Source organism: Pogona vitticeps, chromosome 5 (assembly GCF_051106095.1).
Source record: "Pogona vitticeps strain Pit_001003342236 chromosome 5, PviZW2.1, whole genome shotgun sequence".
In the NCBI taxonomy this organism is placed as follows: domain Eukaryota; kingdom Metazoa; phylum Chordata; class Lepidosauria; order Squamata; family Agamidae; genus Pogona; species Pogona vitticeps.
In genome coordinates this window covers 175,256,214-175,279,450 of record NC_135787.1, presented here as the reverse complement: position 1 = coordinate 175,279,450, position 23,237 = coordinate 175,256,214, and the positions used below count along the sequence as shown (strand labels likewise).

The 23,237-nt window shown below is 41.2% G+C and overlaps 1 protein-coding gene across 5 annotated transcripts in view; it reads right to left on the bottom strand.

Annotated features, from left to right (window-relative positions):
- Positions 1 to 23,237, bottom strand: part of DGKI (diacylglycerol kinase iota) — a 295,355-nt gene that overhangs the window by 18,354 nt on the left and 253,764 nt on the right. For all 5 annotated transcript variants that reach the window (XM_020792200.3, XM_078376256.1, XM_078376255.1 and 2 more), the window contains one exon: positions 22,144 to 22,169. In XM_020792200.3, the coding sequence (XP_020647859.3) occupies positions 22,144 to 22,169 (26 nt within the window). The remainder of the gene's footprint in view (positions 1 to 22,143; positions 22,170 to 23,237) is intronic.

Here is a 23,237-nt window from a genome sequence, read left to right as displayed (position 1 = left end):
CATGCTAGATGACTACAGAACTAAGTATTGTAGACCCTAAGAGTATATGTAGTTTGATGGTTTAATCAGTGATTCTGAAGCAAGAATGTTAAGGAAGATTTGTGTCTGAGGTAAAGAGCTTTCCTCAAATGTTCTTCTCTTTTGTTATGTATGTATGTATGTATGTATGTATGTATGTATGTATGTATGTATGTATGTATGTATGCATGCATGCATGCATGCATGTATGCATGTATGTATGTACGTACGCACGCACGTATGGCTGGCTGGCTGGCTGGCTGGCTGGCTGGCTGGCTGGCTGGCTGGCTGGCTGGCTGGCTGGCTGGCTGGCTGGCTGGCTGGCTGGCTGGATGGATGGATGGATGGATGGATGGATGGATGGATGGATGGATCCGATCTATCTCATCATCATAGGCATCCTTCAGTCTCGAGAGACTATGGTGACATGCTTTGAATCGAGGAGTGTCATCTCCAGAGCATGAAACCCGGGTAAGATAATATGGAGGATAGGCTGTTACCCAAGCAGCAGATCCCCCCTCTCCACATTGTTGAAATGGTCCAATGGAAAGGCAAGAGCCAATACAACTGGTTCCAGCAATGTCGCAGGAGTTGGCAGAACGACACGAGCTGCCTTCGGGACCCCAGCTCCAGATTTTGCCTCTAGATTAACTCCTGAAGCCTTTTCCATGAGTGGATATAGCCACAAGGCAGTGGAGGTTTGAAATCGGAGTTTTCCTTCTCCTAGATGGGCTGCCTTCCATGGCTGACGAGCCCCACCTACCCGGCCTGCTCTTTAATAGTGTGGAAGTATCATCTGACCCTTAAAACTTTCCTGCCTCCCAGGCTTATGCAAATCTAATTGGCTTTCCTATTTATAATTTCATGCGCTGTTAGGGGTGCGGTCCTGGGACATGCTCTTTTAAAGCAGAAAGTCCCATCCCCTAGGCCCCACCCCCAGGCCATGTGATGAGGAGACAAAAAGAAACCCCAGGAAAAAAAACTCAGCAAAACATCCATGCAAACATACCTGGCCTTCTATCTATCTATCTATCTATCTATCTATCTATCTATCTATCTATCTATCTATCTATCTATCTATCTATCTATCTATCTATCTATCTATCTATCTATCTATCTGTCTGTCTGTCTGTCTGTCTGTCTGTCTGTCTGTCTGTCCGTCCGTCCGTCCGTCCGTCCGTCCGTCCGTCCGTCCGTCCGTCCGTCCGTCCGTCCGTCCGTCCGTCCGTCCGTCCGTCCGTCCGTCCGTCCGTCCGTCCGTCCGTCCGTCCGTCCGTCCGTCCGTCCGTCCGTCCGTCCGTCCGTCCGTCCGTCCGTCCGTCCGTCCATCTACTGCCCATCTGGCAGCCAAGGCCACTCTGGGTGGTTTACAACCAACAGCAACAACAACAACAAAAAAAAACCCAACAGAGTAGCAAAATAGCACAAGACGACATTAATACATAAGGGTGAAAATAAAAAATCATAAAGTGACGTGAGGATAAAATTATAATACCATAAACAGAATTAAAAGCATAGAAGAAAATTGGTATTGTTGGTACGAGGTCAGCATATTCTAGGCATGGAATACACAGTGTATGCTGTTTTGCTCTGTGAGTGTCCCTTTCTCTTTATCTGTGGTCACCCCAAAAGTGGACATATGGCCCAGATTCACTTGGTGCTTCAGTAATCAGCTGAATAAAGCAGACATTGTTAAATTAAACATACGTAGTTTACTGCTAAATTTCATCTAAATTTCTTCTGCAAGAGCCTTCAGCCTTTCAGACTGACATGTGATTTTTTAAAATCACTGCTGTTGTTTTATTTATACTATTTGAAGACATGGAGTAAAATCATTCTTGATTTAGCATTTTCTTTTTTCAGGAGAAAAACAACACCATAATTGCACTCATACAAAATACACTGAAAAATTCAACAGCATTATCGCAATAATAGTTTGCACATGTTTGCATCCCTGACAATACTGTGGGGTCAACACAGAAATATTCCTTCAGTTCAATATTTGCCTGAAAACAATGCAGCTGAACAAAACTACTGGGAAAATGGTTGAAATGGAAGCTGCCCACCAGATTCAGAGAAATCCCAAATTTCATATCAAATTGGCCTGATTTTAGTAAATTTTGGGGGGGTCCAGACTGAAGAACAGCCAGATTTAGTTTCAAGGAAAGCCAAGAAGATTCATACTTCAGTTTCTTTCCAAACACACATTGAATCTGAGGATATACCAAATACTACACCCTTTTTTAAAAAGCAAATTTTAAGCTGCTTAGCAGACATACCTCTGAAGCTAGCTATCTAACATATGTCTGTCTGAAATTGCCCTTCTCTCTGGGGTCTATCATGGCTCCAAATTGCATGCATATCAGTATAAAAACCCGAAACAAGTTTTAGCAATTCTGGTTTTCTAACAGGAGTCAATGAACAGCTGAAACATTGTTCTGAATTAAAGGGCTCAAATGGAATTGGATGGGACACAAATCACTCCACACCAAATCAGGATACCTTCCAAAGCCCTGAATTGCCCTCCAGCTTCCAGCTTTGATTAGGTGACCCAGGAACAGTCCTCCCACAAATACTTGGATGGTTTCAGTACTGTTGGCCCCTACTTTGTTCCCCCAATGATTTTCCTTCTTTAGTGGCATTGGCTACCTGTGTCCATCTTTCTGCTAATCTGACCAGCTAATGCAAGGATGGATAAGATCTATGGCTACAATCCCCTTTATCTCTCACAAGTAGCAGTATGGGCGGCATTCCGTGTCTAGTCGTGCTGGCCACGTGACCACGGAAGATTGTCTTCAGACAAACGCTAGCTCTATGGGCTGGAAATGGAGATGAGCACCGCCCCCTAGAGTCGGACACGACTGGACAAATTGTCAAGGGGAACCTTTACCCTTTACCTTTACCTTAATGCAGATTGTAATCCAAAATATCTGTGAGAATTATCCCATCCTGGTAACAGTCACAATCTGCACCATGAGCACAAGAAGCTGTTTTCTATCATGTTAAAAAGTAAAGCTCTTTTCTAAGTACTTACAGAAAAAGACAGAGAGAGTATAAGCACAAAACAACAGCTACATTGATGAAAAAAGCCCAAATGAACAGTTGTTTTTACATTTGGGCCAAAATAGGAAGGCATTTTCAAATAATGCACATGCACGGAATATTTCTGAGACAAACAAAAATTCTCTCCATTTCATTGTGGAGAGAAGCATCCTTATGTCATGTGCAGTAGGACAAAACAAGACAGGATTTGCAGCCCAGCTGCAAGGGTAGGGGTGAGACCTCATGGACAAAGTCGTACGGGTTGCAGCCTCCGTGTCACATGAAGTGTGCATTGGCAAAAGCAGCAGGGAAAGAGGAGGAAGAAGCCAAAGAGGGAGAAGACAATGGTGTTATGAACGACATCCAAAGAACATGTTTGCAATCAGTGTGGGAAATTGCAGAAAATGGAAGACACTTATAAAAAGTCACAGAAATCAGCACAAAATGAGGCAAACCGTTTCTGCTCAGCTGAGCGCTAGCGGGGGGGAAAAAAACCTGGCTGCCATGACTAGTCTGCAATTACAGCCCAAAAAAGGCTTTTAAAAATGTATTTATTCACAGGATGACAAGTGTCACTGCCACACAATACAGAAAATGAATTATGCACACGTTTTTCCCTGCCATAAAGTATCTCCAGGCCCTGAAGATGTCGCAAAGCATTATTCCATTCAACAAACAGGGGAACCAAGTAATTGTTTTCTTGACTTTTCTTAAGATGAGCATTTGGGCCATGAAACAGAAATGATTTATTGCTCTTCCAGTGAGTAAGTGGGTTTTGTTCCTGATAAAAGAGACAAACAAACCCTGCAAGACTAAACAGGCATGCAGGCCCTCATCTTCTACCCTGATAACTAACTGGCAAGATACCTCACTGCCAACACATGGCATTTCCCTAGAACATCAATAGGCTTTCATCCTCTTGTTTGGTAGATACCGCAGGACGAAAGATGTAATTTGCTTTCTATGTATCTCTGAACCTTTGTGCACCTAAACGAGGTTGCCAGGGGAAAAAGACTGTCAATTAGATAAACCTTGAACAATGGGCACCGTTAAGAAACAGACGCTTACTTTCATAAATGTCGCCACACTGGCAACTGATGTTGGACAGAAATAATACATTCTATTCACCGTAAATTACAACAAGCCAGTGCCCTCCCCCTGAGATATGTTGTGTTGTTGTTTTCGAGCCATGCTTTGCACAGCTCTGAAGAACTGCTGCTTGTGCAGTTAATTATTTGCTGAAAAGGAGACCAGCAACTCCATCATCACTCTCCTTCCTCCTTCCTCACTTTAGAGAAATTACCAGAAGTCATGTTAATCTGAAGTCAATGTATTTGCAAAGGCTTTCACGGCCGGGATCTAATGTTGTTCTGAGTTTTTCAGGCTCTTTGGCTGTGTTCTGAAGGTTGTTCTTCCTAACGTTTTGCCAGTCTCTGTGGCCGGCGTCTTCACAGAGTGCTGTCCTCTGAAGAAGCCGGCCATAGAGACTGGCAAAACGTTTGGAAGAACAACCTTCAGAACACGGCCTAAGAGCCCGAAAAACCCACAACAACCATAATCTGAAGTCAGTTGCTCCAGAAGCAATTGTGGCACCAACAAGGTTTATTTGGTGTAATATGTTGTGAAGTGGAGCCTTCTTTTTGAGGTGTATCTGAAGCCTTTCAGGAGCCACAGCATTTTAATGCTTTCCCCTTATTATGCAATTGCCTTGTGAAAGCTACCCAAAACTGCAAGTATGTTTAGTTCCCGTAATATTGTGGAAGAAAATGTTCAAATCACCACAGAATTCACATATGTGAATCAAATAGGCCCTGTAATATGATGTGCCAAGTGCAGTACAATCGATACTGACATACTGGGATTCAGGAGGCCTCGATTCAAATCCCTGCTCAGCAATGGAAATTCACTGGGGAACACAAGTGGTAAAATCACTCCTTAAATATTTAACTTATCTTGAAAAGTTCTAGTAGGGTCATTATCAGTCGGTCCCCACTTGACAGCATATTACACTCTTATTAACCAAAGTCATGTTGCTAAGCATAAGCAAAATTGTAATGTTCAGTCTGTTCCTCTCCAAGATTCTTAAGAATCATGGCCGGGAGGGTTTGTTTACTGAGGAAGAACAGGCTGAAAGTTACAATTTGGCTTACATTGAGCAACAAGGTTTCAGTCATTATATGCTAATTAGGAACAGAGGAGAAATTCAGACAATTCTCATTTTAATAGGATCATATCTAATTTGCACTTCCAAAGCCAGTATGAAAACCAAAACGTAGGTAACCAACCGTATTCCCATTTCTCTGAATTTCATAATGTATACAATATATATCAAGGGACCTAATATGCATAAAAGTGCATCTGTTAGGGGAAATAGCATACAAAATGCAATACATCCCTTGCAAAAGATGTGCCTAGCCAACGAAACAAAAAGCACAAAAGCACGTGTATTCAGAGAAATGTGCACAACCACTTGTATTCATTTTCATGCCACCTTTTTCTATAAATTGCAGGCAGAGGCAGAAATAGATTGACACGAATCTAACACTGGGGGGTAGGGATGAGAAATTGGAAAAAAAATCTAAAAATGGCATATTCATCAGGCCCGAATTTTAATTTACTCTGCAGGCACAAACATTAAGTAGTTGCACAATCCCCAGTACTAATACAATGGCAGCCATCTTCTGCTTCACCATTCTCTGGTCGAGTCACTGTATGGAAACTAAAGGCCTGATCCCAGCACCAGTGAATCCTAGAGATCTCTGGGTAGGATTGCAAAAAAATTCTGTCTTAGTTTCTGGAGAGCAGCTATCCATTGGAATTGACAATACTAACCTATATTAACCAATATCAACTGTAACTATATTAACCAAGGGGATGACTCTCAGTATAATTTCTGAATGCATGGCTAGCTATCTTTCACTCTCCCCACTACTAATGAATATACTTTCAATGTATATTTTCAGCTCACCATTCTTGATCCAGCCTTAAATTAATGTGTGATGCTTTTCCAAAACTTGCTGGTTAAAAAAATACTAATAATTACTGTGACTTATTTTTCCTGGAAGTGTTTTATAAATGACACAGTTTGTAAGGAAGTCAGGGGAAAAAGAACAAAGCACCTGTTATATGTAAAATTACATTACAAATGTTCTAGAATAATGGAAAATGTGAAGAATTGCTCTCATACAACTCTTAGCAATAACTGTATTTATAAAAGAAAACTTTGGGGACATAAAATTTATATAACCTCTGGATATAAGACAACGTTTAAAAACAATGCCTTAGAGAACATTTCTATTCTTAGACACAGTAGCTGCTTAAACCTCCACAGTACAGTTCCAGACCTGATAAATGGAGCATTTCATTTATTCATGTAGACTTTTCTTAGTGACATTGGATGAAGTGAGAGAGAGAGAGAGAGAAGAGAGAGAATCTGTCTCTCTCTCTGTATTAAATGAACACAACGAGCCAGAATGGGGAACTAGATGGCAATGAAGAACTCAGTTCATGCTTAACAGTGAAATTCTTCACCTGTCTAGTCATAAGTACAGTCCTAGTGAGTTAAATAGGACTTACTTCCTAGTTTTAGGGAGTGAGCATAAGATTGCAACCCAAACTAAGCCTAACATCGTGCATAAACATTAGGAATGGCAAGAAATCTTGCTATCTTACTTGTTCTCAATGAGGCAGGGCATCTCAACATGTTGAGAGTTCATTAAGGCCCATGAGATTTTTCACAGGAAGGAGATAAATCTTTGTATAAAGAAAACAATTTGCAAAAAAAATCTGTGCACAAAATACCTTTTTTGTAAAATAAAGATAACTTTTTTAAAAAGAAGTTTCAAATAACACAATCAAAGTCCATGCAAAATGCAGAAGCTATTGTAAGTGTCGCTACACCGCATCTGGAATCTTTTGATATTAGATATGTGTATGAGGCTGGCTGGATAGCTCAGTGTGCTATGTATCTGCAAAGCTGCCGCAACAAAAGAATGTGTGAATGAAACACATTCATGGGCAGATGCAACAAAGAACCCAGGCAGGTTGTCACTAGTTTGATTCCATCTCTAGCCAAGATAGCTCCGTACTACTGTATTAGCAAAACCAGAAAGTGTTCCATCCACTTTTCAACCAGAGATACGAAGAACTCTTGAAAAATCCTCTACCATTTTCCAAGTCTCAATATACTTCCTCCTGTACCCATGAGATTTATTAGCTTCCTGCAAAAACAAGATGCCAGTCTTATTTCTCCCATTTATTTCATCTTGTTTTGTTTTTCACCTGTTCTTTTGTGCAAGAAACTGCCAAAGTTTACACAACCCAATGCCATTTCTGGGGAATACTGTGGAGAGAAAAAAATGCCAAATTATGCAAGAATTATAATAATGCTGTGCAAATGGATATTTCTTTTAAGAGATCAAGAATGTTGCAGGTCAACATGGAGAAACCAATAACATACTTTCCATTCTAGAAGAAAGGTGAACAAAGGGAGAAAGAAGCAGTTTCCTTGAAGAAGTGGGAAGAAAGAAGTGACCTATAGGTAATATTCTACAACTTGCCACCAGTGCTGTACTGAGGGTGGAGTATGTGCTGCTTCGCACCCTACGGTATCAAAATTCAGAGGACACCAAAGTCTAGTGGTGAAGCTACTTGGTGAGAATTAGGAAAACAAACTCTGTATACATAGGTGGGCTTGATCCCATACTGCTGTGCAGAGTGGGTGCGAGATGGGTGCCAAAATAGCTGATTACCATTCTGCTGCCACTTTACAGAAAAAAGAGACAGACTAAGACACCCAGTCTCGCCTGGCTATCTCTCTGGCTCACTACGGATTACTTTAAATGCAGTGTGGCTGCACTTATTTTAACACCTTCTGCTCTCATTTGGTTCATCAGCAACAGAAGAGACAGTTCTGCAGCAATTGTCATCCAGGCTAGATGATGATTTTGCCCTCTTCTTGCTAACACCTAAAACTGGCAATTTCTGTGCTGTAATTCTCTTTCGTGCAGCCCACTATTAATCTGACGATGAAATTATTAATATATTTATTTGTATTGGTGCTTCATTTATTTGTCATCTAGCTGTGCTGATTTTTCTAGCACAAGAATATATTATTTTTCTTTCTTACTTTGCATGCAAATAAAATAAGAGTGTGGCCACATTGCAATTTAGGCTGCAATTTGTGTCAGAGATGGCACCGTTAAAATCAAAGTATTTACTGGTGACTACACAGCATAAATCTATGCATATGGAAATCTTTTTTTTGCACAGATATTCATTTATTTTTGATCAGCCAGCTGGGGATGGCTTACTTTGCACCAATTCAGCTGCCATTGCTTTTCTCCATTTTCTGTGATCACCTGTCTCGATCCAAAGAGGTTGCTGTGGGGATGCCCTACAATGATGTTTTCAGTGGGGTGCCATGTCATAGCAAGATAATTCCCTCAACTGAGTGCCTGTTGTCTCCCCTCCTCCAAAGAATTTTTTCTATTTTTTAAATATTTTATTCCTATCAAATGTAGTGCTGTACTAGACAAGCACTATGTCACTTCTGAAAATGGGAGGTGTGGTTAAAAAAGGAACAGGACAGTTTTAATAGGGTGAGGCTGTGTTTACAGTGGAAACTGAACCAATTGGGAAGTGTGGTGCAGACTCTTGCAATGGGATAATTGACCATATTGCTGTGGATGACTACAGCGATGTCACCAGTGGAAAACAGAAGGGACTTGGTTTAAAAAATCTTCAAAGCAATTCTTGCTGTGTAGTCAGGTTCTGATTAATTACTTCTCACTTCTGGTCCAAGTGTACCCATGACTACACAGTCATGGATCATGTGAAAAACGGGAATGTTGGTTCTATTATCTAAGACATTACCTCATTGCTTGGCTTCTCCAGTGTATTTTATAAGAGAGCAGTTCTGAAATAAGAATAAGAATATACTAAGAAAACATTTATGCCATTCTGAATTGAAGCAGCAGGAGGAGGAAGAGTTGAGTAAATAGGGTGATTTTGGCTAGCTATTCCATGCACTTCATTAAAGCAGGGCTATGCTGGCAAAGGTGGAAGAGTTAATGGAGTGACGGCATATTTAAAAGCAAATGCAAAACTAATAAAGGCTCAGCATGCAAATGCCTTCATTTCTAATTGCAAGAACTTATTCAAAATGCATCCGACTGGATTCAGAGGTCTGTTTCCTTGTTTGAAAGCTTTTGTGATCTCTTTTGATGGACCCAGTCCAGAGGGCTGCTTCTATTCAGTGAAGCAGCAACATACAAAAGGCGGTGATGGACAGACTTTCCAAGTTTTGGTATGCATCACTTTGGCATGCATGCATGCATTAGTATGTCTGTGCCATTTCACATTTCTACATTAATCTACAATGATGTTTTAATCCATGCTGGGGAAAAACACGCTTTAACGTGCATATTTAAACAGTATTTTGGGCTCTGTTTTCAAACCATTTATTTACTATTTCTATTCCTAAAGTGTACATGTTTATATGTATTTTGATACATGCTGGGGTTTTCTTAAAAGCAAAGACTGGACCAGAAAATCCAAAGGCGACAAATCTATAGGACGTCTGTGCTCTGATCTCCATGTTTATCATGGAGACATAGTCCAGATCGGTTCACCACAAAATGGGGACAAAATAAAATTCTGAAGCATCACTAAGAAAAGATTCCTGGTATGTTTCTTTTTTACAGGAACTCCAGCTGGTGTTACCCAACAGGTCATAGTCTCATTATGCAAAAATATTTTGATGTTATCCAATTTGGCAGCATCACAACATTGCTCACGGGCAAACCATGACAAACCCAACTCAGATTCAGATAACAAGTGCTGCATACATACTACTATGTATAATCACATTTTTCCTGATCTATTCCACTGACCTGGCAATTCTTCCATCTCTAGTATTTACATTATTTTATTGCTAATATTTATATCATACCTAAATACTTCATGGTATATAGAGGCATTCCAGAGAAAATTGTCAGATCTACTTTCATATGGATTCTGGCAGTGACCTTATAGGCCCCTTTATTATTCTATGATTCATTGATATTTAGAATTTCTTTGTGAAGTTCACATGTGCAGTTTCTCATTTAAGGAAGAGAACTCAAGTACACAAAGAGATGACACTCAAAGAGGACAGAACAGAATTATGGTCTGAGGTTGGGGTATGACTCTTCCAGCCTTTCGCACTAAGGCAGAAACCAAGGAAAATATCATTAGTTGTGATATCTACGCTAATTAGAGATGGGCACAAAAGGGTAGTTTGTGCCAATTCAGGGCAAGGAAGCCAGGGTGCTGCCTGTGAGTGGCCTCCCACTGGAGGAGCTGAGGCTCGAAACCATGTCAGAAACATGGAACACCAGTTGGGCTGACAGCTAAACTGATATGAACCCCTGAACCAGTGATTCATGCTCATCTCTAATATTCATATGTATATTGTAATGTAGTAATTGATTCATTAAAAAGTTCATAAAAATATGCTGAAAAGTTTGAACAGTACTGTACTAATAATGAGTTGTGTGTGGTGTCCTCCTGCTCTAATGGTAACCTTTTCTCCTCTGTCAGCAGTTGAGGCATTTGTTTTTGTCCTGATCTGCCTCACTGGCAGAGGTACGAAACACTTCTAAGGTTTTCATCGGGATCAAAACTATGAGCATGTGGTCACAGACAGATGTCTTGCTCCAAGCAAAACACCCCCTCCAAACCATTCAAATTCTCCATTAAGCTGAGGAAATAATGAAGATGAAAGATCAAGCTCTCATCCCAAGAAATTTCATCCCCAAGGATGGCTGATCTGGAAAGTTCTTTCCAAAGAGAATATATGAACCGTTCCTTCCCTAAGTAGTTCATTAATCATTAACCTGCAGTCAGAAACATCTCTTACCAGGTTTCCAGCTCCCTCCAGAGAACACATTTGAAGACATATTCATTTGTTGTTATCTGAATGGATTCCATGTCATCGTCATCCAACAGCCTAAAGCCTTTTCATTTAGAGGTGCACAGACCACCCGTTCCGCTTTGGAGCAATAAGTTTGACAAGAAAGAGGCAAAACTACCAAGGAATATCTTTTGCCAAGATCCACTGGTTTCATCATTGCAAAACAGAGCTGGGAAAGGTTACTTTTTTGAACTACAGCTCTCAAACTGTTGGATAGCTCCCGAAAAGTTCTTCTGAGAGCTGTTGCTCAATAAAGTAATTTTTCCAAGCCCTGTTGTGAACAGGCACTAAATCACTTGTGAAAATCAAACCAAATTCTTGAACAAATCTGTTGATTTGGGCTGCTAGTTCATCTAGATCAGCACTAATATGACTGACAGTGAGTGTCCAGCATCTCAAGAAAAGAAAGGCTTTCCCCTGTTGCGAGCGCACTGAAGCCTCTATTATCTCAGGCCTCCAGGAGGTGCTCACTCTTCTTCCCAAGTTGCTGCCACCAGGTATTGCTGTTTCAATACCAATTATTCAATGAGACATGTGTTACTTTGAAAGTTAAACTTGTTTATTTGATCAGTAATATGTAATAGGTAAATCACAAGCTGCTAATCAATCTCTCTCACTCACTGAACTCACTGACACACAGAACCCTACTCTCACTGACTTACTGGCTTACTGACTCACAGACTCACATTCTCCCCCTCATACTCCATACACCCCCCTTTTATATAAGCCCCTCCCCCTTTAGCACCACCTTCCGTTCACTCATTGGCTCCTTTTCCACTGCTCAGCTGTGATGGACAGGTGAGGGCAGGGCTGAACGCTACATCCCCCATCTCTGTTGCCCTGTAATCCTTTCCAAACCTATCATCCTTCCAAGGAGCTCAAGGATAGCATATATGGTATATTTGCCCACATACTTATCACCTCCCTCTGTCCTGCAAAACATCCCTGCAAAGTAGGTCAGCCTGAGAGAAGGTAACTGCTTCAAGGTCACTAACAGAGCTTCCATGACTCAGGGCTCAATCACATGTGCCAAAAGAACCTGAGTTATAATGATTTTTCTGTTATTTAAATTATTTTATAAATTTCCATTCACATGATACACAGGCAATATTGATTCATTTGGCTAGTCCATCCTTTAATACACCTTGCTGGCATTTTAAAATGTACTGATCATGTATTGCTTCACTCCTTGTAATTTCAGCACAGGTGAACAGTGCTGTTGATTTAGTTACTTTGTGAAGAAGTCAGGTTTTTGGGTGTTGTGGCCACTTCACTGCACTTGTACCCTTTTTTAAAAAAATTAAAAGGCATATTAATTGCTTGCAACAACAGGAGCAGAAGCAGCAGCAACAACAATAGCAACACAAATACTTTACAGGTGTAAGGAAGGAAAGAGAAAAAAGAGTTGGAATGGAGAAAGGGCCTTTTCCTGCTTGGAATTTTTTGGGGAAGAAAGAAAGGGGCATCACATTCATATCTCTCTCTTTTTAACCCTGCTCTTCGTAATACTTTGCAAGTCTTTTAAAACCCACTTCCTCCTCCTGATGTTGTTCAAAGGGGAAAAGAAAAATGAAAGCCAAGAACTGAGAGGGAGAGCTATACAGGAAAATAAGGAAAAGGGGGTGAGTGAGTAAAGGAGGGAAGTGGAAAAGGGAGGAGGAGAGAAGGTAAAGTGGGTGAAGAAAAGTGGGAAGTGGGCAAAGGAATCAGGAAGTGAAAATTAAAAAAGAAGGAAGGAAGGGCTGCAGGTGACATATACCACTAGGTTGTACAACAACTGAAAGTGGGAAGCAACAGGAAAATAGTGATATATCAGTAAGAATTATTATTTTTTTAAAAAGAAAACATTAGGCAATGTGGATCCAGAAACAGGATGGCAAATGAATTGATTTATATGAGATGGTACGTGTAACCTACAGAACCAGTAAAAATAGCAAGAAATGTACCAATTGAACTGACAGCAATGTGAATGGGCCCAGCGGTCTGTATACACCGCATGATATGCATAGAAATACATCGATATAAAAAAGAATGAAAAGAAATGATTCAAATCGTCCATGTGATCAGGTCATTAGTGGTAGAGATTTGAATCCAAGTCTACCACCTCCAAATTCTCCATACGAGGATTTCTGTTTGGACATTCAGGTGTGTGGACTCAAAGTGTAGATGGGTGCATAAAAAGCTCTATGTACCTTTATGGGCATACAGATTCATCAAGTCCATTTCTGCAGACTTCCTCTTTTCCTCCAAGACTGCTCCATGCCAGTTTCATTATAATTTTTAATGGGGGGAAAAACTGGGATTTTTGTCTCTCTTTTGTTTAAAAAACTGACGCATTAATAAATGCATGCTTCCACTGATCAAAATGCCTCTGTGCACATTTAAGTACAGTGGTGCCTTGACTTAGGAACTTAATCAGTTCCAGAACTCCAGTCGTAACTCAAAACGGTTGTAAAGTCGAAGCACCATTTCTCATAGGAATGCACTGAAATGCAATTAATCTGTTCCAGTGGAAGAAAAAAAAATCACCCCACCCCCCAAAAAAAACCACTGCAAGACCCATCGGAAATATCATTAATCCGTTCCAGCTGAAAGGGGGGGGGGGAGAAAAGCAAACAAACCATGCAAGACCCTTCAGAAATGCAAAAAAAAAAGCAAAGCAGAAAAGCAAACAAACCCCCCAAGACCCATCGGAAATGGGGGGGAAAACCAAAAAACAAACAAACCTGCAAGACCCATCACAGCACAGAAACATAACCAACCCCCCCAGCCCAAAACCACACTGCAAATCCCACCCAGAAGAGTTTTTAAAATCTAAAAAGCAGCACCTTACCAGGCAATCTGAAGCCTCCTCGGATTGCACACTCTCTAACCGCTGGGGCAAAAGAGCTACAAAGAAGAAGCCTGTTCGCCACCAATGGTTAGCAATTTGAATTCCCCGCCTTTTCCCCCTCCCTATTTTTGGTTGTACCTCGACGCTCCGGCCCCAAGTCGAAGCAAAATTTTGCAGCCAGAGCTGGTCGTAACGCGAAATGGTCGTATGTCGGGACATTTGTAAGTCGAGGCACCACTGTAATATATGCAGTGTGTTAGGGCATATTTCAAATGAATGCATGTCATTGAATCCATATTCTTTTTTTCCTTTATGGAATACATCATAAGTCTGCAAAGGCACAGACTTCCAACTGCAAATAGCATGGTTTACTTTGAGAAATGCAGAAGAGGTTGTAAAGAATACTACAGTACTCCATTGCTTGTCCTTGTCAATTTGTGCTGTCTTGACTCTATGAGACCTTCAAAAATGAACTGTAAAGCTCCACAAGAGTCCTTGCTTCCAGTTAAGAGTGAGAGGAAGAGCTCTCCACTACTCTGTAATTTGCATGAAATGTAATTATGATTATTCTTTTACAAACAATGCAAACCCAGAGAGAGAGAGAAAAGCAGGCACAACTGGACTAGAGGATTGGTAAGCAACCCAACCAGAGCTTCAGATTCTTCCTCGTGGCACAGTGGTTAAACCCGCTGTACTGCTGCCAAAACTGTGCTCACGACCTGGGATTCCATCCCAGGTAGCCAGCTCAAGACTCAGCCTTCTAGCCTTCCGAGGTCGGTAAAATGAGTACCCAGCTCTCTACGGGGAGGGGCAATGTGGAGCCTGCATAACTAACTTGTAAACCGCCCAGAGAATGCTTTAAGCACTTAGTTAGTTAGGCATCCTTCAGTCTCGAAAGACTATGGTAACGTGCTCTGTATGGCGGACTTGGAACAGAGTCTAGTGTGGCTGAGGAGGCCGATGCGAGAGTGACAATCTCTTCCACACTGAAGACAAATGCAATCTGTCCCCTGTCCAGCTCCCTGGTTTTGCTGCTTTCGGGACTGCCTCTTTGCCTCGGCCTGCTGGGCAAGGGTCGCTTCAAATTGGGAGAGGCCGTGATGCAGTGCCTGCCTCCAGGATGAACGCTCAGATGTCTAGGTTTCCCATCTGTTGAGGTCTATTCCTAAGGCCTTCAGATCTATTGAGTGGTATATAAGCAGCACGCTTTGCTTTGCTTCCCCCCCCCCCAAAAAAAGATATAGTCATTCTAGTTTCATGCAGTTCAGTCAAATGTGTACCTGGATTTATTTATTCGCCATAAATGAACAGAATACTGGAAAAAATGTATACAGTAATCTGGGATCACAGAAGAACGAAACCAGATTATAGGCATCATCTTCGTGGAGAAAGGAAAACAGAGTGAGATTCAATACCGATAGCCTTGCTTCTGAGTCCGACCCTGTTTCGTTCCCTCCCCAAATCACAGATTTCAAACAAGGAGAGTCGGACAATGAGCCATAATGGAAAGCCTTCCTTGTTCAACTGTTTTCACCGGTTCCCTCGAGGTATGTGACAGCTCAGTCATTGGCGCAGAGTTCCACGCACACCACAGGGCAGGCTCTGCTTAAAGAGAGGATTTGACACTTGTTACTTTGTCAGCAAAGGCCCTGGGGGCACCGAAGTCGATGCAAGAGGTTTATCTGCTGTCTTTTTGTCAAGGACGGTGACAAAAGGATGGTGCAACCTGAGCACGTCAGCCAGCTGTATCTTGCAGCTGCAAAAGAAAGTCCTGCCCGGAGCTGTGCGCTTGACTTCTAGAAACTGCCAGAGGAAAAGCTTCCATCCTCGAAATCTTCTGCAAAGTGGCTTGCTGGCAATGGTGTGATATGGCAAAATTTCCACCACCTACAGTGCATGAAACAACCGCATGCTGTTTTTCATGGGAGGCTAATGGGCAATGATATTAGGACCAATTTAAATGATAAATAACAAAGAGTTATTTGGTAAATCTCAGTAACAAACTCCAGTGCTATCTCTATAAAACATTGAGGCTCCCATTTTACTGCCTTATTATTACTGCCTTGCGTGCCAATAGATTTGCTATGCCCTGGGGTCCAGGCTGAGGCCCCGGAAGACTGCTATGCTACCTCAGGATTCCAGGTGAAAAAAACTCTGGGGACTGTTTTGCAGAAATATACACAAGTATCTGTGCAAAATACAAGTAGATAGTGTAACATACAAGTATCTGTATTCTTGAAAGCTTTCACAGCCAGGATCCGATGGTTGTTGTAGGTTTTTCGGCTGTTTGGACGTGTTCTGGCGGTTTTTCATCCTAGGGTTTCGCTAGTCTCTGGGAAGCCATTGAAATCCACAAACACCAGCGACACCCATCAATCACAGTGACAGATCATCTCCCCCCTTATCACAACAGTGCACCCATAACAAAAAGAAACACCCCGATCAGCATAATCACCCAATCTCCTGAAAAGGACAAAAAGCTGATCCCACAGCTACAAATACTCGACTATCCCACACACTACACCAGAACACAGACAAGAGTTCTAACTCCTGTCCTCTGAAGATCCCAGCCACAGAGACTGGCAAAACATTAGGAAGAAAAACCTCCAGAACATGGCCAAACAGCCCGAAAAACCTACAACAGCCATACAAGTTTCTGCATGCAATACAAGCTCCACACACACAAACAATTACTGATGGGCAAAGGCATTGGTTGTTTTACTGTTATACAGGAAATAAATATGTTGCAGTGGTAGACAGATGTTTTGTTGAGAATATGAAAAATTGCAGATACCCATGATGTCCTTGGTCTTCTGGTTGTACATCACTGCACCAAAAAGCCTACAGCAAAAGGGGGAGGGGAACTGGGGGAAAGGTCAAGTGCCCAGTACACATGGGCTCATCACTCCGTTTGGAGAAAGGCAGAAAGTAAAGTGCCTTGTGTCTATTTCCACAGTCATGGAACATTTCTGGTTGCCCTATAAACCTTTGCCTGACCTCCCTGAGCTACCTTACAGCTGACTCCTCCACAGTAAAGGGTTGTGCCTTCAGTGTTAATAGTGCAATGCATCCACCTGGCTTTTAGCCTGAACTTCACAGGAGCTATCCAACGTGCTAAACCCTAGTCCTAAGACAGACTTGGCACCTTGGGCGGCTGCTCTAAAGTCTAGACAAAAGGGCACAGTGGATCCACTGCCCCACTGACATAATAGTCACTGGCAGAGGCCAAATATCTTAAATGCAGAGGAATTCTGCAGGTGTAGTCCAAGGCACTTTTCTGCCTGATACAATCCATTGTGATTCAATACTCAGCATGGTATAGCGACTACATTGATGGACTGGGATTCAGGGGATCTGGGTTTGAATCCTAGCTCTGCCATAGAAACTCATTAGGTAGGGAGGACTGGTTTAAAAAAAACCCTCCTATAATATCTCATCTTGATAGCCCTATTAGGGTCACTATAAGTCCAACTTGATGATGCTTCAGACAAAGAACAAGATGCCATTTCATGTACAAAAGGCCAAACGAGTGGCAGCTGAATGTTTCAGCGATACTGGCAATGGAACAACATCTTTCATGACACCCCAAGGCAGCAAAATAGGTTCTGGGACACAAAAGTCCAGGCTTCATAGCACAGAGGTTTCTTCTCCTGCTCCTTGCTGCTCCCTCTGTCATCTGAGGCAACCACCTTGCTCTTCCTCACTCTACATAATGGCAGGGCCAGCCCAGAGTTCAAGCGTTGGCTCCCAGCATCTCCAGGCAAAATGAGGCTATGTATAGAAGAGTGTAGAGCACAAGACATATGCAGGAGACCCAGGTTCAGATCTACTTGTAGATGCATTTCTTTCTAGAAACATAGGCCAGTCACCATCTCATCAATCTCTGGATGGTTTCAGTTAGGACAATTTGGGAGGAAAGACCATACCAGGGGATAACCATGGGTATTGCTCTAAGCAGCTTGGAAAATGAATGAAATAAAAATGTAAGTAATAAAGTAACTCTAATAATCAGGGTCTTTCAAATGAGTTGTGGCTGTAGGTGTCCCAGAGACAGGGCATACAGGTCCCAGTTTCCTTTGTTTGTGGATTTCAATGGCTTCCCAGTGGCCCTCAGTCCAAGGAAAGTTGCCCATGCCTGCCATAAGCAAAGGGGATCAAAGAAGCTTCTCTCATTCTCTTATATCCCACGACTGTCCAATGAAGCTCAATAGTGACAGATTCTGGCCAGACAAAAAGAAGTACCTCTTCACACAGCATATTATTAAACTACAGAATTTCTACCACAGAAAGCAGCAATGGCTACCAGTATGGATGGCATTAACAGTGGTTTAAATAAACTCATAAGAATGTTGGAAGGGTTTTTTTTAATAATCTCGCATGCAGACTCTAGTAGGTGCAGCTAGGAGGGGCTGGAGTGACTGTCAGTCTATCCAGCACTAACCAATAATTCCTTCCCACTTCTGAATTCAGAAAGAGTCCCACCTGTCTACTGTATGTTGAAGCAGTTGGTTCTTTTGTTTGCTGATGATATGTTCACAACTGTTAATAATGAAACATTATTATTCTTTCTCTTCAGATATATTACTCTTCAGATATATTACTCTTCAGATATATTACTCTTAAGGTATTAGGAGTGAATTATTGAGATTGTAAGTGCAAGTAAATGAGAAAAGGTATGGACTCTCCAGGGAACTTGCAGTTATTCTCGTCTATGAATCTCTGTACTTCTATCGCACAGCTAAAGGAATTTAACCCAAACTTCAAAACTCTGCAACAGAGAATGGGATTATCAATAGCTATCAGTCAGGATGGCTGTATATGGTCACCAGTATCAGAGGTGCTATGACCTAATTAGCAGTTGCTAGGGAGTACCCAGGTTCTCTTTAGGGGCTTCCTAGAAGCATCTAGCCAGCCATAGATGGAATACAAATGACTGGACTGGAAAAACCTTAGTTTTGAACCAGCATTACTCTTTTCATGTTATTAGATTCCAGTGAGCTCACTAAAAATTCCCATCAAGTCAACACACAGGATTGGGATGTTTGGCTGTTAAATTTATTTCCTTTATTTTAACTTTAAATCTCAATGGATAAAATTCTGAAGGAAGGATACATTACAACTGCAAAAACAGAAACTATACCTCATTTTTGGTAAGAGTACACGAAATCTTCAGGACTGTTGTGTTTAAGACTCTTCGAAGAGAAAAGGAGTGGAGGAATATCCTGTTTCTAAAAAATGTCAGGAAAGAACAGGCCTCACGTGGACAAAAGATCACCAGACAGCCATCTTTATTTCCTGGCCCCTCAGGAGGATATTAAAACTGAACTGCCCTGTAGTTTTGAAGATTATCCTTCTTCCAGAATAAGTGGTTGTTGTTGTTGTTTTTTGCTTTGCTCATGATCTGCATTAAAAAAAAATTAACTGTCCTTCCTTTGTTTCGTTGTCCCCCCTTAATATAATATATCTGAATCAAAGTAGCTTCCTAACACACACACACACACACACACACACACACACACACACACACACACACACACACACACACACACACACACACACACACACACACAAAATCAAGAATGCCTTGAACTCTCAGCTGTGCTGATGAAAATCCCCAGTTTGTTGTTAAACTGTAAAGTGATCACGTCTCTGCAGGGATATATCTCTTTCCTGGTAAAACAGGGTTATTAAAATACAAATGCTAAAGATTCTGAACTCACTGGTTCATAAAGGCACCCAGAATACGACGTCTCAATTCTTCTTCTCGCCTATAACCATGCTCACATGTGGTAATACGGTTTCTCAATCAGCTATTTAACTGTCATTAAACAGAAGGTTTTAATGTCCTTGATGTGATAGGGGAAGAGTGCTCGAGGCTTTGGTTCTCATTTCAAAGTCAGCTCATAAATGCTTTTATAGTTCTGGAGTGGTGAAGGATATTGATCAAACTGAAGAGCCAGTCCCTGGTCACCGAGGCACAAGTGGTAAATGGAACATGAGAGGAACGTGAACCAAGAAAGAAAGTGGTGAGAGCAGAAGGAAAGAGAGGCACAATGGGGGCCAATGCTGGAAGATCCATATGGATGTACTTCATACGCTCCTGACAGTCAATTAATAGATAAAATGACAGAGTAATAAGAGAATGTAAGCAAAACCTATAAGCCCAGTCAATAACTCACCACCCATTGACATGTAAGTTGATACTGGTGCCCTAGACACCCTATTAAAATGTAATGTTTCCTCTGATGCATGGGAGTTAAGAAGTGAAAGAGTCAAGGTTTGGTGAGGATGAACAGAAATGCATGTACGTATTACTCAGCTGTGGTGGTATATGACAGAACAGGTATCCTTGGCTTGACACTGAGATATGACATTATGAAGACTTGAAGGAGAACATGGCTTGCCCAAGGTTACTGTGTCCTTATGCACACAAAATCAGAGCTTGGAAAAATCACTTTAGAAGACCACATGAGCTGTAGGCTTCTGAGAAATGAAGTCCAAAATAAAATAAAACACAACAAAATAAATCCTCTTCAGTTGAACACACTACTGCCTGTGCAGGTATGACTTTCCCTTTGTCATGACAACAGTGGATCTCAGGTCCAGTTACCCTAACAGACAGGGGCCATCGCTCTTTGTCTGTACAAACATAAAGGTCCTGGATTTTACTCTAGGTACCAAGGCAGCAGGCCTAATATTGCATTACTCCAGAAAAGGAGCCCCAATACTGAACTAAATGGGACTAATGGATAGGATTCCACTGCCTGCTAGACTGCTGGTGGAAGTTTTAGAAAGCTAGTATATAGCTTAGACTGAGATTAAGTCAGTGTCCAGCCATCTATGGCGGATTATATCATCCAGTGTCTCCAGGCAGCAGTGTACCACATCTGAAAGGAAAAGCATTGGGCAAAATATAGAGAAGACTACTGAGCCCTCTTTGGGCACCACAGGACAAGATTACCTGTTTTAAGTAATTAAAGCCTTCCCCCTCTCCCCCATCGCTTCCTGCAGCCACCCCCCCCATGAGAAGAAGGATTCCACAGGGCCTCAGGGGAGAAATGGGAGATGTTCCAAAAAATGGCTGTAGCTAGTAACATCGTAAGGCTTATGTGATGTAACATGCAAACTGGAATATTTTATTTCTGAAAAATCAGAAATGTGATGGAACAATGCATTTAAAAAAGTAAATAAAGATTCTTGGGCTGAAATCCTGTTGCCATATGCTATGTCATGTAAGGCTGATGATTTCATCAGCCTTACATGACATAGCATATGGCAACAGGATTTCAGCCCAAGAATCGTTATTTAGGGTTTTTTTTTTAATGCATTGTTCCAGATGGGGTCATAAATCTGCCTTAGTTCCTTATATTTTGGTATGCATGTTTTTTCGTATTGCTTTTTAAAAAAATGTACACTAATACTTACTATTTTTTATTTGGTTTACATTCTTTCCTCCCTCAAAAGAGCCTGGGATGGCTAGCCATTTATATTAAACCAACAAACAAGCCACCAGTTAAAATCACTGATTACAGATTTTTGAAATCAGAAATTAAAAAAAAGAAAAGCACATATTGCAGATACCTAAAATTACAAATATCTAACATGACAGCTTCTAACTGGTTGGGGAAAAACTCCATTAAGAACAAAGAAACAGGCAGCAGTCAATGACTGGTTTTGCTTATGCCTTGAATGCTGGCACAAACATGTATGTTTGTAACTGGCACCAGAAAAACAAAAGTGTGGGGCAGCAAGAGAGCTTTGAAGGAAGAGACTATAATCTGAATGCCACTGCTAATGAACCTCTGTCATGTTGGTAGCCCTATGGTCCATGGTAGTCTGGGGCACCACAAGCAGAGCCTTTCTGGTTGGTCTTACATCTTCAGGTGGGCACGCATGGTTTGGCAAATGCACAAAAATGTATCGCAAGACTCAGAAATCCATGGACTTCCAAAAGAAAAACACCACATTGTCCTATCTCTCATCGGAAGATGTACAATAAATATTTTTGTAGGGAAATGCAACCTTCACAAGTTGCTTCTCTGTCCTTCATCACATTTGTCCAATTTACTACAACAGAATTCATACTTTACTGATCTGGATTTATAACAGAGCTGAATTACAGCCATCATTTTTGAACAACTGAACTGAAGAAATACATACTGGCATCAAATCATAAAGGGAAAACACACACATCTTCTGCATCAGAGCTGCATCAAACTTTGCTTTCTAATTGTGCTCCCAGAAGTGATTCAATTCTTCATATTTCATTTAAAAAGCAATAAATATGGTTTCTTACCTTGATCTTCTGAAGAAACTGGGGATCTGAAAGTAAACAACAAAGACCAATCAGAATTTTTGGTTTCCTTTGCTTTTGATATGATTAAAAAAAAACAAAATTGGGTTTAAGCCACTCGTCAGAATTTCTGCGGGAACATTTAGTTAAAAACAGCCCAAATGATGCTAAAGTCTAAAACTAACTGTTACTCCTAACTGGACAAGTCATATGAAATGGATGAGTCAACTTTTGTTTAAGTCCCATTGAGCTGATAGGTCTACCTGAGGTTAGAGAGGATTTAACCCAAATTTTACAGATTAGGTTATGATCAACTCTAACTGTTGGTGAAAATGCCTTTGCACCAAATTCAAGACTACTGTAGCCCTGGAGAAAGCAGAGCTTGGGGGTAGTTCACATACCAGAAAATGGATAAGACAATCTTAATTGAATGATCATCTATCAGACTCAGAGCTTAGAGAGCCATTTTAGCAAAAGAAATTAGTGACAAGTTATATTTCAAAGGTGCCAAGAGAACAGTAATTCCTGTTAGAGTTTTAAATGTCACAAGAAAGAAACAGGCCCATACACCAGAGCACAGAGTGCTGTCCTTTGAAGATGCTGGCCACAGAGACTGGTGAAATGTTAATTTTTTTATTTTATTTTTTATTTTTTTTAGGAAGAACAACCTTCAGAACACGGCCAAAGAGCCTGAAAAACCCACAACAACCAAAGGTTAAAAGTGCTTATGTCCCAGCCCTTAAAAGACAGAGAAATATTATTTTGATATGGATTCAGCCATCAAGGTTGATGCAGTAACTGCTTTCTTAGCAAACTGAAAGTGGATCAACATGCTTCAAGCCTAGACCAAATCTTACTAATAAACTGCACTCTGTGCTCAAAAACACACCCAGTATTTGTTCTGAGATGACAGGTGCAGGATCAAGAAAGAATTTAGTCAGCTCTACTGACTTACACCATAATTATTAAGAGAAAGAAAGAGAATTGCATATGACAGTCAGTGTAGTGTAGAGTGAAAAACTACATGTTCTGAGTTCAAGCTGCTACTTTATCTCACTGAAGTGTAGAACTGGTAAAACCACTTCTTAATTAAAAAC